At 41.5% G+C, this 19,278-nt stretch overlaps 1 protein-coding gene across 1 annotated transcript in view; it reads right to left on the bottom strand.

The window, feature by feature from the left end:
- Positions 1 to 3,906: 3,906 nt before the first annotated feature.
- Positions 3,907 to 19,278, bottom strand: part of LOC141271439 (uncharacterized) — a 92,622-nt gene continuing 77,250 nt past the window's right edge. Inside the window, exon 14 of the mRNA XM_073681513.1 lies at positions 3,907 to 6,443. Coding sequence (XP_073537614.1) covers positions 5,584 to 6,443 — 860 coding nt within the window. The 3' untranslated portion in view covers positions 3,907 to 5,583. The remainder of the gene's footprint in view (positions 6,444 to 19,278) is intronic.

Raw genomic sequence — 19,278 nt, 5'->3', positions numbered from 1 at the left:
CAGATAAACTTATCCTCAGAAGCAGAGGTGACTCTTGGTCTTCTTTTCCTGGGGCGGTCCTCATGTGAGCCAGTTTCTTTGTAGCGCTTGATGGTTTTTGCAACTGCACTTGGGGACACTTTCAAAATTTTCCCAATTTTTCGCACTGACTGACCTTCATTTCTTAAAGTAATGATGGCCACTCGTTTTTCTTTACTTAGAATTTGTATTATGGCAAGAAAAAAGCAGCTAACAGTCTATTCAGTAGGACTATCAGCTGTGTATCCACCAGACTTCTGCACAACACAACTGATGGTCCCAACCCCATTTATAAGGCAAGAAGTGCCACTTATTAAACCTGACAGGGCACACCTGTGAAGTGAAAACCATTTCCGGTGACTACCTCTTGAAGCTCATCAAGAGAATGCCAAGGGTGTGCAAAGCAGTCATCAAAGCAAAAGGTGGCTACTTTGAAGAACCTAGAATATAAGACATATTTTCAGTTGTTTCACACTTTTTTGTTAAGTATATAATTCCACATGTGTTAATTCATAGTTTTGATGCCTTCAGTGCGAATGTACAATTTTCATAGTCATGAAAATACAGAAAAATCTTTAAATGAGAACGTGTGTCCAAACTTTTGGTCTGTACTCTAATATATATATATATATATATATATATATATATATATATATATATAGTATATGTATATATACATGTGTATGTTTGTTTATTTGGTCATTATTTGTAGGTCATTAATAGCATAGGGCCATTTACGGTCAGCCTTCATTGAGCGGGGGCACCATATCAGTTTATTGTTCAGGGTGCCAACCTCCGCTGCTAGACAGTATCAGTCTAAAGTTGTAGGGAATTGTTTAGTGCCTCTTTGTGTTGCCTGTTATCAAAGTGGGTTTTATTATCGAATGTGCCCTCATATATACCTCCAATTGTGAGGTTTTCTGTATTATTCTATATTATTTATTTTTTTAGGGAATATTTATGCTACTTACTGTTGATGGTCCTCAAAGTATTGTTACATATGTTCTATAGTAAGCACTTTGACCCTATATGTGTTTCATAGATTTTTTTTTTTAGCATTGGTCTGAAAAAAAAAATGTGTGTATATATATATATATATATATATATATATATATATATAATTTTTTTCTAATTATTATTATTTTCCCAAGAAAAAAAAGTACAATGATACTAGTTATGCAAATTTTCCCAAGAATGACAACACCCTATTTGTTTATGCACACTACTTTTTGGGCAGAGCTCAGACAGGAAGGAGTTAAATTCATCATTTTGGTCTCCAAATTTTTCGAGAATGGTTTCTAGTCTTGTGCAGGCTTGTATTTGCCTGTGGTAACAGTACAGAGATAACCTCGAGAGGCGACCCTCTTTTGGATACTCTACTACTCTATTCATTTGTCAGTTGGTTTATTGACCATTCTAACCCCAAAAGTATCTGCCACAAACTAAATAATGGCAGATGGCAAAGAAGTGAAAATTTAAAGTTTACCCAATTTATTTTTACAGCATACACTGTGTGGAGTATTTGACATATTATCGTTATTTTGTGGGTGAATACAATCGAGATATCAAATTTATAGTGCAAAAAAGCCAAAAAATTGTGTCGCCATAATCTGGAAGACACAACCTTATTTTTCTGTTGACGGAGCTATATGTTACAAACCGTACCCAAACACAAAGAAGAGAATTGGTTTTGAGCACAATCAATCCTTTTGACTGGGAAGTTTCTTGCTCCATAGTATACATGGACAATGGATAAGCGGTTCAACTTTATACTTCATCGTACTCAGAAATAGTAATAGAATTTGTACATCTGAGGACAAGATAATGTAGCGGCACTCACCATCGATCTCTTAAATGGTTTATTCATACTGGAACAAGGATGCAGATAAACAGGCTATGACTGTTTCATGCCTATGGCGCTCCTTCTAGGCTTCCCGTCAGTACTCAAAAAAAAGTCACATGTAATCTAACATAGAGCTCTGAGCAGAAGATTAAGTTATGAAACTCACCATTGAGGCCTGGAAGAAGCCCAATAGTGTGAAACAACTTTAGTCTCTATATGTATCCTTGTTACAGAATGGATTAGTAAAGAATTTAAAAGATCAATGTTGAGTAATGCCACGTTATCTTCTTCTCTGTTACAGAAGACTTTTTCCATCTCCCTTACTCCATTTTTTTCGTGAACTGGGCTTTACAGGACTACCGACATGACAGCCATGATGGTTTTCAGCATCCTCTCCTTCCCCTACATTTTAGTTTTAGACTGAGTTCATGCATTCTATTCATATTTTCCCTTACTTCAAAAAGGTGGAAAGCAATGTAAAAATATATAAAGCATCGCTGGACTTGCCACCTTTTTGAAGTATTTGTTGAAGCCTGGACTCGGGTGGGTCCGTACAAACATACCTAGCTAAGATTTCTAGTGAGCCATAATTTGGTGACCTGACTCTCCCTATCCTTTTCCCCTACCATATTGTTCATATACATTGTGCCCTAGATAAGCATGTGAGCTGGCAAAAAAACTATTAACGTGCAGTTAAAAAATGACAATGGGTTGTCCTGGTATGTCTGGTGACTTTGTTTGGAACAAGTTTAGGAGTAGAGTGTGCACCATATCCTTCAGATTCTAGCTATGTAAAACAGCCAGCATTTGGCCGTAACGATCACTTTTAGCTATGATCACTGCTGCTAAACTCCTAAATGCCGCTTTCTATCTCTGACAGCAGCATTTAAGGCGCATGGTCCAATGGGGGTGGCACAATGTTCCATGTGCCGGTCTCTGTGCGCCAGAGTGACATGAATGCAAGTGTGTGTGAGAGGCAATAGGGGAGGAAGATTGTTAAGATGGCGAAACCTTGTGGGTGGAATTACAAAGGGAAGAAAAGTGAAAAACAATCTATACTGTAATTCATTGACGTCTCAACATCACAGTCCCTTGGTTGAGGGCTGCACTTCAAAACCTAAATCCTCTATATTGCGATATTTCTGGTGGTCCTGCTTGAATCACAGTGAATGGAAGATCTCTTAGGCCGGTTTCACGCGTCCTGATTTTTAGGTACAAACAAACAAAAAAAAAAAGGAAAAACCCGTACTGGAGATATCCATGTCCGTGTGTGGCACACGTGTGCCGCATCAGTGGCACACATACAGGTGCCTAGGAATCAGTGTAGAGTTAGCGCTGTTCCCAGCATGAGCAAGGGACAATGTTGGGAGTAGTAGTCTGCTCCCACAGTGTCCTTGTGTAAAAATAAGAATAGAATAATAAAATCCTTATACTCACCTGTCCGGAGATGTCCCCCGCTGTAATCCTCTGACCGCTCACACCGAGGAGCCAGGGAGAATGCGCCACTCCGCTCAATGCAGGGCCCTGCTCACTGAAGCAGCTCATTCTCCCCGGCGTGAGCCATCAGAGGATTACAGCGAGGTAGGGACAATAATGAGGGCAGCGTTCAGCACCCGGCGCTTGGGAACAGCACTAACTGTACACTGATTCCCAGGCGCCGGTACGTGTCACACTGATGACACATGGATGTCATCCGTGTGTGTTCAGTGGGGAACATTTTGCGGACCGTGCAGCGTGTAAAAAAATGGACATGTCTACTCGTGGAGCACACAGTCCGTGGAAACACACAGACATGTGCGCAGACCCATAGATTTGAATGGGTCTGCATGTGTCAGTGTCTCCAGTAGGTGTGGAAACTGTCACTACACATACCAGACACACTGACATGTGACAGAGCCCTTACCGGGGTTCTTGATTACAGAATCTGAGGCTGGACTAGTCTGGAAGAAGCAATGCTTCGAAAGGCTAGCCCTGGCACATTTACATTTTAAAAGCTGCAGAATTAAATTTAAAACACAGAAACGTTACATTAGAACTTTGCAGGCTTTATTCTAATGCTACTCTCATAATATAGATCCATAATGGTGGTTTCCAACAGTTAAGGGACCTGTAAGGTTTTCATAGTCTCTATTTGGCACTCATAGAACAGAGCTCTGATATCGTGGATAACAATGACATAAAGGTTGGCAGATGGACACTTATTTTATGCATCTTGTCATGGTACTTGTACCTTTTCATATTGCATGAAAAGACGTTCCTTATAAATAGTCCAATCTCAAGCAGCAGCTTCCCCTTGAGTATGCTGGTTGGGTCTTCTTGATGAGGAGCAGTAACAACAACATACCCATATTTTGCAGCATAACATACTTTCTAGCACACAAAAGTACTTAAATAATTTGCATAGGAAACTCCCAAACCCAGTGTAATAGGGTTAATATGATGGTCTCCATGGAAAGAGCATTTTAACCCCTTAGTGACAGGACCAATTTTTTTTTAAATCTGACCAGTGTCACTTTATGTGGTAATAACTCTGGAATGCTACAACACATCCCATGTTTTTTTGTGACACATTATACTTTATAATAATGGTAAATTTAATTGGATATGTTTGGCGTTTATTTATAAAAATATTAGCCCCTTATTGACCGGACCAATTTTTTGAAATCTGACCAGTGTCATTTTATGTAGTAATAACTCTGGAACGCTTCATTATATCCCATTGAATTTGAGATTTTTTTTGTTGTGTGATACGTTATACTTTATAATAATGGTAAATTTAGGTTATGTGTTGCGTTTATTTATAAAAAATATCAGAAATTTGACAAATGTTTTAAAAATTGCAATTTTCAAATTTTGAATGACTATCCCTTTAATCCCAATAGTCTTATCATACAAAAACATTAATAAATAACATTTCCTTCATGTCTGATTTACATCAGCACCATTTGTAAAGTGTTGTTTTATTTTGTTAACATTTTAGAAGGTTTAAAAATGTAGCAGTAATTTTTCATTTTTTCAAGGAAATTTACAAAGCTTATTTTTATAGGGACCAGTTCAGTTTTGAAGTGACTTTGGGGGTCCTATGTGTTGGAAACCACCCAAAAGTCAGACCATTTTAAAAACGGCACCCCTCAATGTATTTAAAACTGCTTTCAGGTAGTTCATTAACCCTTCTGGTTCTTTTCAGCAAATAATGGAAAGTGGCATGAAAAGGATGAAAAAGTTTATTTTTACCACCTGAATTTTGATTACTTCTGAACAGGCCGCTATAACTGGCAGACTCTAAGGCCGTTATTTGGCTATTATCTGCCATGGCAAACATAAGGACCACACAATCAAGATCTCAGTTTGCCAATGGGGTTAAAGAGGGAGCCCAGGAGCCCCCACAATCTGTTAACTATTTAGGATCTGTAGTCACTATTGACAGCAGCACCTAAGGGATTAACCGGCCATGGTCAGTGATAACGCCAATCATGATTTATGCAGCAAGTTGTCAGCTATAGTGTACTCCTGCTAGATACAGGATTGTCACTTGTCGGGGAATGCAACTCTCTTATATCGCAGGTCAGTAAAAAGACGTATTGGTGGTCACTAAGGGGTTAAAAAAAACAAAGTGCCCTAACAAAGCCTGGGATCCACGGTCCGACACTCATCTCATTATATACAAAATGAAAGGCAGAAATGCAAGTGTATTGATCTCAAAAGGAAGCATAAATTATGGGTTACAATTTTGAGATGCTATTGTATGTTAATGGCTGCATCTCAGGTGAGTTCTTGATGAGTGAGTTTGTGGGTAAAGATTGTCCAATATTGTAGACCAGAATTTGTCTTTTTTTCACATGCGAGTTCTTTTCATGTGAAGCAAGATTTGATTTCCGAGTAAAATATTTCCCGCATGTTGAACAAAAATACGGCTTCTCCCCTGTGTGAATTCTCAGATGTTTAACAAGAGAGGATTTAATGCTAAAACATTTCCCACATTCTGAACATGAAAACGGCTTCTCCCCTGTGTGAATTCTGAGATGTGTAATAAGACTACTTTTCTGTATAAAACATTTCCCACATTCTGAACATGAAAATGGCTTCTCACCTGTGTGACTTCTCTCATGTCTAACAAGATATGATTTTTGGTTAAAACATTTCCCACACTGAGAACATGAAAATGGCTTCTCCCCTGAGTGACTTCTTTGATGTCTTAAAAGATGTGATTTATTGATATAACATTTCCCACATTCTGAACATGAATATGGCTTCAGTCCACCATGAATTCTGTGATGTCTAACAAGATCTGATTTCTGGTTAAACCTTTTTCCACATTCTGAACATGAATACGGCTTTTCCTCTGTGCTAGCTCTTTGATGTTTAACATTCCTTCTGTTAGTTTTATTTTGCTTAACAGTCTGTGATGAATCAGAAGGTTCAACCTGTTTAAAAATATCAGATGATAGACTTTTGCTGTCAAGGGCTGGTGGTGTATCTGAGATAGCAGCATGTTCTTCATATGTATCTGGTGTAATACCATGATTATCTGCCTTGAAATCCGAAGAGTTAACATGTTCCTCTGACCTACTGGTATAGTCTTCTGAGAAGAACAAAATTGATTTTATTATTTTGAATAACAAAACCTTAACATATATATTGCTATTTTATAACATTTTTATAATGAAAATATACATACAACATGTACATATGTAGCAAAATTAGCTTAGTTATTGACAGACAGTTATAAAACTTTTCTCTAGTTTTTTACCTCTGTGACAATGTCAGTATCTTCATTCTTTATAGGTTTATGTTTTATTTTTCCTGTCACCAATTCTTTCTAGTGTAAAGTGCAGTGGAGAGTCATAAAGGGATTTGTGACTAAGTACTGATAGGTCGTGTCGATCTCACACTTTCCCTTATTACTACATGCACTTGCCAGGCAAGGTGTGGGAAAGACTTAGTGCAACACAAAGGGAAGAGGGAAAGGGAGCCAAGACTCTAGGGAAAGGGGGGAAATTGGAGACCTCCTGGGTTGATCTAGCATCACCCTGTCTCCCCTAACGTCCCTGTATTGGCTCTTAATCAATCTCTGCATGCGTACCTCACCCTGTCTTTCCCTGGCGTTTGTCTCAAGCTAGGGAAGGGAGCAGATGAGCACTAGTCGATCTCAACTAAACACTACAGACAACAAGGAAGGACAAACAGGGGAAAAGTGCTTAGCTTTAGATGACTCCAGACAAATGCACAAACAAGTCCTCAAGCTCCAGAGAGGAAGAAGTACTGCTCTTGCTAAGCCTTCGCAAGGAATAATGAATATCGCCGGCACCTCCCTTTAGAACACACCAGGTATTTATATACCCAGGACAGGGAGTTAATTAGCCAGAGGAAGCTAAACGCTGGGTCCTAGAAACAGCCTCTAAGAAGATGTCTGTAATGCCAAAGGTAGAGATCTCCTGCAACCAACTGCAGGGCGACTGTCTGTCACCTCTGACACACCCGTGACAGCACTTTAGCGTAGGACAAGAAAAGAGCAGTATAGTCCTCTATAAATAAGCAATAGTTTTGGAGCCAATGTAATAGAGCTGAGCAAAACATTTATCAAGGCTTCGTCCAACAGCCACTTTGGTAGTTCGTGACCAACGGATTAGAGCACCTCAAACTTCTTGCTGCCTATGACATCATTATGTTATGGTGAGACGCACAGATGATTTCATAGGGGCCTACTAGTCAGAAGAGAATGGTCGCAGGCAGTAGGTGGAGATGCCACAGGTGGTAGGAGGTTCGCAGTGCTTCTATCAAGGTTATTATAGACTACAAACCAGGGGTGCAGCTAAAAGTTCATGATTCAATACATTAATTTAATCTCCATCACACACAGACCACTTTCCCCAATCATTGATGACTGTGGCATAGCTGTATTGGCTAAAAAAAAAAAAAATGCCACGGCACATATAGAGTATAAATAACCTAAAAGCAATTTATGTGCTACATAAACTATGCTGAAATATATATGCGGAACTCTTAGGAAAAGGGTTGAGTACAATATTAGATATAAGCCTACAAAAAAATGTATATAAACAACCGGTATATACTAAAAGGTAATGCTTTTTTTTTAGAAAAAAACATGAAACAAATTCATAACATTAAAATCTTTAAAAAGTGGTAAACCAACAGGTGGCACCACAACACAAACATTACACATAGCAAAAAGTATATATGAAAATCCCTGACATATATAAAGAAAAAAATATGGAAGAAATAGTATGACCATCAATAATGGGCTGTCAAGGAAGACAGACTATGAGAGAAAGACGGAATCAATACAAAATATGATCAGTGCTATATGTAGTTTATTATAGTATTAGTACACAGTATCAGTATAACATAATATAAAATACATACAGTACAGACCAAAAGTTTAGACACACCTTCTCATTTAAAGATTTTGCTGTATTTTCATGACTATGAAAATTGTACATTCACACTGAAGGCAACAAAACTATGAATTAACACATGTGGAATTATATACTTAAGAAAAAAGTGTGAAACAACTGAAAATATGTCTTATATTCTAGGTTCTTCAAAGTAGCCACCTTTTCCTTTGATGACTGCTTTGCACACTCTTGGCATTCTCTTGATGAGCTTCATGAGGTAGTCACCGGAAATGGTTTTCACTTCACAGGTGTGCCCTGTCAGGTTTAATAAGTGGGATTTCTTGCCTTATAAATGGGTTTGGGACCATCAGTTGTGTTGTGCAGAAGTCTGGTGGATACAGAGCTGATAGTCCTACTGAATAGACTGTCAGAATTTGTATTATGGCAAGAAAAAAGCAGCTAAGTAAAGAAAAACGAGTGGCCATCATTACTTTAAGAAATGAAGGTCAGTCAGTGTAAAAAATTGGGCAAACTTTGAAAGTGTCCCCAAGTGCAGTTGCAAAAACCATCAAGCGCTACAAAGAAACTGGCTCACATGAGGACCGCCCCAGGAAAGGAAGACCAAGAGTTACCTCTGCTTCTGAGGATAAGTTTATCCGAGTCACCAGCCTCAGAAATCGCAGGTTAACAGCAGCTCAGATTAGAGACCAGGTCAATGCCACACAGAGTTCTAGCAGCAGACACATCTCTACAACAACTGTTAAGAGGAGACTTTGTGCAGCAGGCCTTCATGGTAAAATAGCTGCTAGGAAACCACTGCTAAGGACAGGCAACAAGCAGAAGAGACTTGTTTGGGCTAAAGAACACAAGGAATGGACATTAGACCAGTGGAAATCTGTGCTTTGGTCTGATGAGTCCAAATTTGAGATCTTTGATTCCAACCACCGTGTCTTTGTACGATGCAGAAGCATGGAGGAGGACGTGTGATACGTGTGGATGTGCTTTGCTGGTGACACTGTTGGAGATTTATTCAAAATTGAAGGCATACTGAACCAGCTGTCAACTATATACTTTATACTTATGGAGATCGATAGCGTGGGTCGGAGTGAAGGCAAACACGATATATCGTATTAACAGGATATATTGCAGCAGGCAAGCATATATTATAGTAGGCAGATATAGGCAATAAGCGATCAGTAAACAGTCTCTGGAAATGGTAGTGATGTCAGTACCAACAGATAGATGTCCTAGGTCCAGAAACGCACAGTCCACGAGATCCTGAGCCCGGACCAGGCTCCTTGCAGAGAGCAGGCTTAACTACAGGTGGATGCAGAGCGGGTCCTTGCACACAGATGAAAGTCCAGATAAACGGCAGGCAGGTAACAGGTGGGGAATCCCAATGTAGAGAAGCAACAGGCACGATGCAAGTCCTTCAAGCTTGGCAGCAGGTAAGATACAAGATACACAAGCAAAGTATAGTTGGCCAGAGTCTCTTTATATATATATATAGCAAACAGGAAACAGGAGATATCAGACAGGAAACAAGATGGCCCCCGAGGCTGTCAACTCCATTTTGGATAAGGGCAGAACCAAACAGAACAGGTACATGCAGCTCCATCTTGGATAAGGGCAGCACAGGTACATGCGGCTCCATTTTGGATAAGGGCAAACACCGGAAAGCCTGGTCCACTCCCGTCTAATCCGCTATCTCTCAGACAACTCTCTTCTTGACCCTTTACAATCTGGTTTCCGCTCTTTACATTCTACTGAAACTGCCCTCACTAAAGTCTCTAATGATCTACTAACAGCTAAATCTAATGGTCACTACTCCCTGCTGATTCTCCTGGATCTCTCTGCAGCATTCGACACTGTGGATCACCAGCTCCTCCTCACTATGCTCCGCACTATTGGCCTCAAGGACACGGTTCTCTCCTGGTTCTCCTCTTATCTCTCTGACCGCTCCTTCTCTGTGTCTTTTGCCGGCTCCTCCTCCTCCCTACTTCCTCTTACTGTCGGGGTTCCTCAAGGATCAGTCCTAGGCCCCCTTCTTTTCTCCTTATACACCGCTCCTATTGGACAAACAATCAGTAGATTCGGTTTTCAGTACCATCTCTATGCTGATGACACCCAATTATACACCTCTGCTCCGGACATCACCCCTGCATTACTACAAAAGACCAGTGATTGTCTTTCTGCTGTGTCTAACATTATGTCCTCCCTCTACCTAAAACTGAATCTGTCAAAAACTGAACTACTCGTCTTTCCTCCCTCCATTAATCTACCTGTGCCCAATATTGCCATCTCCGTTTGTGGCTCAACCATTACTCCCCAGCTACAAGCCCGCTGTCTTGGGGTCATTTTTGATTCAGATCTTTCTTTCACTCCTCACATCAAATCACTCGCTCGTTCATGTCAGCTACACCTCAAAAACATCTCAAGAATCAGGACTTTTCTCACCTTTGACTCGGCAAAAACTCTTACTGTCGCTCTTATTCATTCTCGTCTTGACTATTGCAACGCTCTACTAATCGGTCTCCCTCTTACTAAACTCTCCCCTCTCCAATCCGTCCTGAACACAGCAGCCAGGATCATATTCCTCGCCAACCGCTACTCAGATGCCTCTTCCCTGTGCCAGTCATTGCATTGGTTGCCCATCCAATATAGAGTTTGTTTTAAACTTATCACGCTTACCCACAAAGCGCTCCATGCTTCAGTACCCCCCTACATCTCCTCCCTTGTCTCAGTCTACCACCCTACACGTGCCCTCCGTTCTGCAAATGACTTGAAACTAAAATCCTCCATAATCCGAACTTCCCACTCCCGTCTCCAAGATTTCTCGTGTGCTGCGCCAATTCTCTGGAATGCACTACCCAGGACAGTTCGATTAATTCCCAATACCCACAGTTTCAAGCGAACCCTAAAAACACATTTCTTTAGACTGGCGTATCACCTAAACACACTCTGTCCATCCCAGCTTTCCCCCATATTAAAATCTTCTTCAACTTCGGGTTCAAACCAACCATGCACATAAAAGCCTCTGTCAGGACTGCACACATACTGGCTGGCGACCAGTCCATGTATTATTATTTATCCTATTCAGTATATCAAGGCTGCATTATACAATATATGTACTTTTTACCTTTTGTGTCTCCCCCACTTCCTCATAGACTGTAAGCTCGCGAGCAGGGCCCTCACTCCTTTCGATATGAGATATGCTTATTCTGTATTGTCTGTATAAGTCCCCCCTAAAATTTGTAAAGTGCTGCGGAATATGTTGGCGCTATAAAAATAAACTATTATTATTATTATTATTATTAACAGATACATGATTCAGATCCTTACATTACTCCCCCCTTAAAGGGTGTCCTCCGGACAACCTTGGAGCTGGTTTGTTGGGTTATCTGCTGTGGAACAGTTCAATCAAACGAGTAGCGTGGATGTTCTCCCGAGGTTCCCAAGAATTCTCCTCCGATGGATAGCCTTGCCATTTCACCAGGTACTGGAGGCGTCCTCTATCAATCCGAGAATCAATGATCCCCTCCACGATGAATTCCTCTTGCCCGTCAATAAGAACTGGATCGGGTGGAACAGGTATGCGTCCGGGAAAAGGATTTGGTACTACCGGTTTGAGCAGAGAGACATGAAAAACAGGGTGTGCTTTCAAGGATTTTGGTAACTTGAGTTGACAGGCTACAGGGCTTACCAATTTGCCGATTTTGTATGGCCCAACATACTTCTGCCCCAATTTAGAAATTAGAGTTCTTAGTTTTAAGTTCTTTGTTGAAAGCCAAACCATGTCTCCTACCTTGTATGTTGGTGCTGGCTTGCGGAACCTATCTGCCGCCTTCTTATATCTTTCTTGAGCTGTGGCCAGCGTTTCTTTTAAGACCTCTAGATTCTGTTGGAGAAGCGTAATCCGATCGGCTACTGCGGGTACGGCTGTATCTATTAGAAACCGTGGAAGAATGCTGGGATGATACCCCTTGTTAGCAAAGAACGGAGACTGTTTGGTGGACGCACTCTGTGAATTATTATACGTGAATTCGGCCAACGGAAGTAAGTTTTACCCAATCATCCTGCAAATGACACACGTAACAACGCAAGTACTGCTCCAAAGTCTGGTTTGTCCGTTCCGTTTGGCCGTTAGACTGCGGATGAAAAGCAGATGACAGATTTACTTTAATGTCCAGAGCAGCACAAAAGCTTCGCCAAAATCTTGAAGTAAATTGGACCCCTCGATCTGATATCACTTCATCAGGAACTCCATGTAGGCGAAAAACCTCTTGTACAATAAGATCGGCTGTCTGTTTCGCTGTTGGTAAGCCGGTACAGGGAATGAAATGAGCAGTCTTGGTTAAGCGGTCAACTACTACTAGGATAGTGTTCTTTCCTTTTGACATAGGCAACTCAACAATAAAATCCATTGAAATAGACCCCCAGGGACGGGATGAAATAGAAAAGGGTTGCAACAGTCCGGTAGGTGAGGAGCGAGGAACCTTTGATCTTGCACATACCTCACAAGATGAGACGTAATGCTGAACGTCTTTCCGATAAGTTGGCCACCAGAAGAAGCGAGATAAGAATTCCTGAGTCTTCTGAACTCCTCTATGACCAGCGATCTTAGAGTCATGCATTAATTTTAGCACCCGTAATGTAACCGTTTCCGGAATATACAGGCGTTGTCCCTGGAACCAAAGTCTATTTTTCAAGGTTAGATTTACCTGGCTGGACAGTTGAATCAGGAACGGGTCTGCAGCGTATGCCTCCCTGATAGCCGTTAATAGATCTTGATTGTGTAACAGACCTATAAAGTTGTTTTCCGACAGTATGGTTCTTGGAGGTGCAGCCGGGTTTATATCAACCGAATGAATTCGGGATAATGCATCTGCTTTCCCATTACGAGAACCCGGCCTATAGGAGATAACAAAATCAAACTGATTAAGAAAAAGATTCCACCGAGCCTGTCTAGGTTTTAGACACCTAGCCGACCTCATGAATTCAAGGTTACGATGGTCCGTAAGTACGACAATTTGTTGGGATGCCCCCTGTAGTAAGTGTCTCCATTCTTTGAATGCCGTTATAATGGCCAACAATTGTTTGTTTCCAACGTCGTAGTTCCTTTCTGCAGGTGATAACTTCTGTGAAAGAAAAGCACAGGGATGCAAAAGATCTTTCTCACCTGTTCTCTGCGAAAGTATAGCCCCTATAGCACAGTCCGAGGCATCCACTTCCACTATGAAGGCCCGATCCGGGTCCGGATGTATGAGAATGAGAGCTGACGTGAATTTAGACTTCAACCTGTCAAATGCTGTCTGCGCTTGTGGCGACCAGACCAACGGCGTCTTTTTCCGTGTCAGTTGGGTAATGGGTGAGACAATCTCAGAGAAATTTTTAATGAACCGTCTGTAGAAATTGGCGAATCCAATAAATCGTTGCACCTCCTTTAGTGTGTTGGGAATTGGCCACTCCTGAATGGCTTGAGTCTTGCTTGTATCCATGCTGAGACCCTGGGGAGAAATAACATACCCCAAAAATTGAATTTCCGACTTGTGAAACTTGCATTTCTCCAACTTGATGTACAACTGATTTTGCCGTAGACGATCCAACACCATTCTCACATGCCGCTGATGATCCTCGAAGTTGCTGGAAAAAATTAAAATGTCATCCAAATAAACCACAACAAAAATATCGAGTATGTCTCTAAATATATCATTTGCCAAGTGTTGAAAGGTAGCCGGTGCGTTACGAAGTCCGAAAGGCATAACAAGGTACTCAAAATGTCCGTAACGTGACCGGAAAGCTGTTTTCCATTCGTCACCAGGGCGAATCCGTACTAAATTGTATGCTCCACGGAGGTCTAATTTTGTGAAGATTTTGGCATGTCGTATCCTCTCAAGTAATTCAGGAATTAGTGGAAGTGGATAAGAATTTCTGACCGCAATTTTGTTGAGCTCACGATAATCAATACATGGTCGAAGTGAGCCGTCCTTCTTTTTCACGAAGAAGATTGGGGCACCGGCTGGAGAGGAAGATGGTCGTATAAACCCCATAGCTAAATTCTCATCGATATACTCTTTGAGAGCTTTTAGTTCAGGTCCGGCCAGAGGATAAATGCTACCGAACGGAATCGCGGCGCCAGGTAAGAGTTCTATGGGGCAATCATACTGCCGGTGTGGTGGCAGCTTGTCCGCGATCTTTTTATCACATACATCTTCAAAATCTTGATATTCCATTGGTAGTTTTAGATCACTTACACATGCTGACCCGATTAAAGCTGATTCCCTGGAAGACAACTGCCGTTCTGGAAACTGCAATTCCTTTGTTGCCCAGTTGATAGTAGGGTTTTGTAATTGTAGCCACGGTAAGCCTAAGATTACAGGAAAGTGGGGAGAAGAGATCAGCAAAAACGACAGTCTTTCTGCATGGTCCGCCCCCATACGAACCTTCAATGCTGCTGTTTCAAGGTCAACAGGGGACCCATCCACGGTCTCCATTAATACCGGTGCGATTCTCCTCTGTGGACGTATACCGTGCTTTTTAGCGAATGCGATGTCCATGAAATTACCACTGGCTCCAGAGTCAACCATAGCAGAACTAGTAACCCAGCCGGACTGAATCTTTATCTTGAGAGGAATGTAGCAGTGTGAATTTTTCTTTGAGCTCTCCGAGGCCGAAGTAGTGGAGCCTACTGAAAGAATGGCTGCATTCACGGGTGAAGATGTTTCTGAAGCACAGTCAGAGAAATCGTAATCCTGGTCGGTTTCTTTATCCCGAGGAGGAATTTGATGAGAAATTACTGAGGCTTCGTCTGAGACGTCGTATTCGATCACTGCAGCCGTAGTCCTGCGAATTTTACTGGGACAATTTGAAATATAGTGACCAGATTTTCCGCAATAGAAGCATAAATTTTCTCTGAAACGATGTTCCTTGCATGCGTCAGGGCGAGTTCTTTGAATTGCATCCACCTGCATAGGTTCCGACTCCACCTGAAGAGAGGACTTATCCTGAGTTTCTCTGGAGGGAGGAGAAAAAGATAGCAAGCTGTTACGGTTAGAATCTGCCCATCTCTCTTGCCGGCGTTCTGTGAGGCGAACATCTATCCGAACACAATGGTTGATAAAGTCTCCCAGGGCAACAGGTGACTCCCCTCGTGCCAGCTCATCCTTAATTGCAGCGGATAAACCCCTCCTAAACACTGCATGTCTTTCCGAATCGCACCACGTAGTGTCCAGCACCCACCTCCGAAACTCTATTGCATATTCTACGACAGAGTGCTTTCCCTGTTGGAGTGTCAATAGTGCGGCTTCTGCTGTGGCACTCCGATTGGGGTCACCAAACATTTGACCCATTGCAGAAATAAAGTCTTTCAGTGAATTTAAACACGTATCATCAGTTTCAATCAGAGGATTTGCCCAGGCAAGAGCTTTGTTAGTTAACAGCATTATCATGGTTAATACTTTCGCTCGTTCAGTTGGGAAGTGAGCTGCCTGTGTAGAAAAAAAAAGTTGACACTGATTCAAAAACCCACGGAATTTTTCTCTTTCTCCACCAAACCTGAATGGCGGGAGTTTAGGAAAAGCCAGAGCCGGAGTTGGCATTGATACTGGAACCGGAGCTGCGGCTGTAGTCTCTTGAGTTGACAGGCGATTTGCTAATGCGTGAATGGACGAGTCGGCCACATTAGCATTATGATTAATTTGAGTCTCTAATGCCATTAGTTTTGTTTTAGTGGCCTGCAGGTCCCCATGAAGTCCTGTGATATACGTGCATATTTTCTTTAGACGCACCTCCACAGTATCTGACCCAGGGAACTCCATTCTTTTGAGGCTTGTGTATTCTGTCAACTATATACTTTATACTTCTGGAGATCGATAGCGTGGGTCGGAGTGAAGACAAACACGATATATCGTATTGACAGGATATATTGAAGGAGGTGAGCATATATTATAGCAGGCAGGTATAGGCAATAAGCGATCAGTAAACAGTCTCTGGAAACGGTTGTAATGACAGTACCAACCAATAGATGTCCCTGGTCCAGAAACGCACAGTCCACGAGATCCTGAGCCCGGGCCAGGCTCCTTGCAGAGAGCAGGCTGAACTGTAGGTGGATGCAGAGCGGGTCCTTGCAGTGAAAGTACAGATAAACGGCAGGCAGGTAACAGGTGGGGAATCCCAATGTAGAGAAGCAACAGGCACGATGAAAGTCCTTCAAGCTTGGCAGCAGGTAAGATACAAGATACACAAGCAAAGTATAGTTGGCCAGAGTCTCTTTATATATATATATATAGCAAACAGGAAACAGGAGATATCAGACAGGAAACAAGATGGCCCCCGAGGCTGTCAACTCCATTTTGGATAAGGGCAGAACCAAACAGAACAGGTACATGCAGCTCCATCTTGGATAAGGGCAGCACAGGTACATGCGGGCTCCATTTTGGAAAAGGGCAAAAACCGGACAGAACAGATACAGGATTCAGATCCTTACACCAGCATGGCTACCACAGCATCTTGCAGCGGCATGCTATTCCATCCAGTTTGCGTTTAGTTGGACCATCATTTATTTTTCAACAGGACAATGACCCCAAACACACCTCCAGGCTGTGTAAGGGCTATTTGACCAAGAAGGAGAGTGATGGGGTGCTACGCCAGATGACCTGGCCTCCACAGTCACCAGACCTGAACCAAATTGAGATGGTTTGGGGTGAGCTGGACCGCAGAGTGAAGGCAAAAGGGCCAACAAGTGCTAAGCATCTCTGGGAACTCCTTGAAGATTGTTGGAAGACCATTTCCAGTGACTACCTCTTGAAGCTCATCAAGAAAATGCCAAGAGTGTGCAAAGCAGTCATCAAAGCAAAAGGTGGCTACTTTGAAGAACCTAGAATATAAGACATATTTTCAGTTGTTTCACACTTTTTTGTTAAGTATATAATTCCACATGTGTTCATTCATAGTTTTGATGCCTTCAGTGTGAATGTACAATTTTCATAGTCATGAAAATACAGAAAAATCTTTAAATGAGAAGGTGTGTCCAAACTTTTGGTCTGTACTGTATGTATGTATGTATATATATACACACACACACACACACACATATACCTGACCAGCACCTCCTAGTGTGAACTGGTGCCACCAGCTGCTGTAACTATAAAATATAATCAGAAATAATGCAGCAGCACTCCATATGGCCAAGATACGTCTTAGCAGCAAATATATTGGATCTAAACTGTTTTTGCTCAGCAACAAGTACTTCTGGTTTATATTGTTATAAGGGGGTGTAACTGCCTCTTGCCTGATTCTGCACTCCTCCCATTTAACCAGCAGGTGATGTATAAAAAGCTCTGCTTGCCCTTTAGCCCAGAAGAAGACATGTTTATCCGTTTAGTTGTAGGCTTGTAGCCCAAAAGTGGCATGTTAGGCAGAGTAGTTACCCATCAGAGGGAGGTTACCTTGCCGTGGTTGATGGGCACACATGAATTGGCCAATTTATGCGCTAAAAACTTTCACAAACCACGCCAATCGGCGCTCCCGTCACATGATCTCAGGCCGCGTGACAACCCGGGGTCTGCAACGGTCGGTGTTCATAGCAGATGAGCATTTTTGCTATGTGTAACACAGGCGATCATATGATCGCAGCTTCTAATCTCCTAAGAAGACTATTGAAGCATGTGAAAAGTAGAAAAAAAAAAGTTTAATAAAAAATATAAAAGTTCAAATCAACCCCCTTATGCCCCATTCAAAATAAAACAATTAAAAAATAAATAAAAAATACACATATTTGGTATTGTCACGTTTAGAAATGTCTGATCTATCAATACTGTATATAAAAATAATTAATCCGATTGGTAAACGGCGTAACGAGAAAATAAATGAAAACGTCAGATTTACATTTATCTACACAAAAATGGTATCAATAAAAACGTCAGCTCGGAGTGCAAAAAATTAAGCCCTTCCCCTAGCCCAGATCCTGAAAAATGAAGACGCTACGGGTCTCGGAAAATGGTGACATTTTTTTGTTTTTTCACAAACTTTGGAATTTTTTTTTCACCACATAAAAAAGAAACTATACATGTTTGGCATTTACGAACTCGTAATGACCTGCAGAATAATAATGGCAGGTCAGTTTTAGAATTTAGTGAACACGGTAAAAAACAATTGTGGAATTGCACTTTTTTTGCAATTTCACCGCAGTTTGATTTTTTTTTCACATCTCACATTGACAGAAAAATAAAAAAAGTTATGGCTCTGGGAAGAAGGGAAGCAAAAAACGAAAGCGCAAAAACAAAAAAGGGCTGCGGCATGAAGGGGTTAAGGGCCCATTGAAAACTGAAGGGAAAGACTCAAACTGAAAACCTGATTTTTCATTTTACGCTGAGAACTATCCTCAGGAATCTTGGTGTTTCATGTGAATTGGAACAGAATTGTACCCTATCGTATAGCAATCTGGAATCAGAGGTTTAATAGCCGATCTTATAGACTCCATTTTAAATTATCTAACTCACAGAATCTGTACAGACCCTTCAGGTTGTAGCAACCCTGGTAGGACTGGGTTAAATCTTAGCTCAACAAGTTTTGACTAGGGCACCTGGAGAGCTCTGCACATGAGCAGGCTAGGTATTCACCTAAGTTACACTGCTGGAAGCAGAGCAGACTGGATGCATCTTGGAGCTAAACAGAGGGACAGGGCAGAGACTCCACCGAGCCGAGTCTGCAAGTATCAGTGGTTGCTATGGACAAATGCTGTTTTGATTGATCAAGCTGGGGTTAGCTCAGCTGTATATGAGTAGTCAGGGTCTGTCCTGTTTAGTTAGCACCTGGATAAGGCTAGAATTTTTCTTAATTTTTTTATTTATGACATCTGTGCAACCTGTAGAAAGCAATAAAATTGCACTTAATTGGACCAAACCCACATTGGCTGTTTGAACGCTACCTAATGCCTCCTCCTTTGAGAGCAAATGACTACAAGGTCTATTATTAACCTGCAAACCTAGGGAAGCCCTCTTATTGTGACCTGCATTTCTCAAGACATCATTCAATACTGGTTCAACAGACATTCCACTGAGT

Source organism: Phyllobates terribilis, unplaced genomic scaffold (genome assembly GCF_046119375.1).
Source record: "Phyllobates terribilis strain yellow unplaced genomic scaffold, ASM4611937v1 Scaffold_5__5_contigs__length_657084704, whole genome shotgun sequence".
NCBI classification, from domain to species: Eukaryota; Metazoa; Chordata; class Amphibia; order Anura; family Dendrobatidae; genus Phyllobates; species Phyllobates terribilis.
Note: the sequence above shows the minus strand (reverse complement) of the source record. Positions and strands in the feature narration are given on the sequence as shown.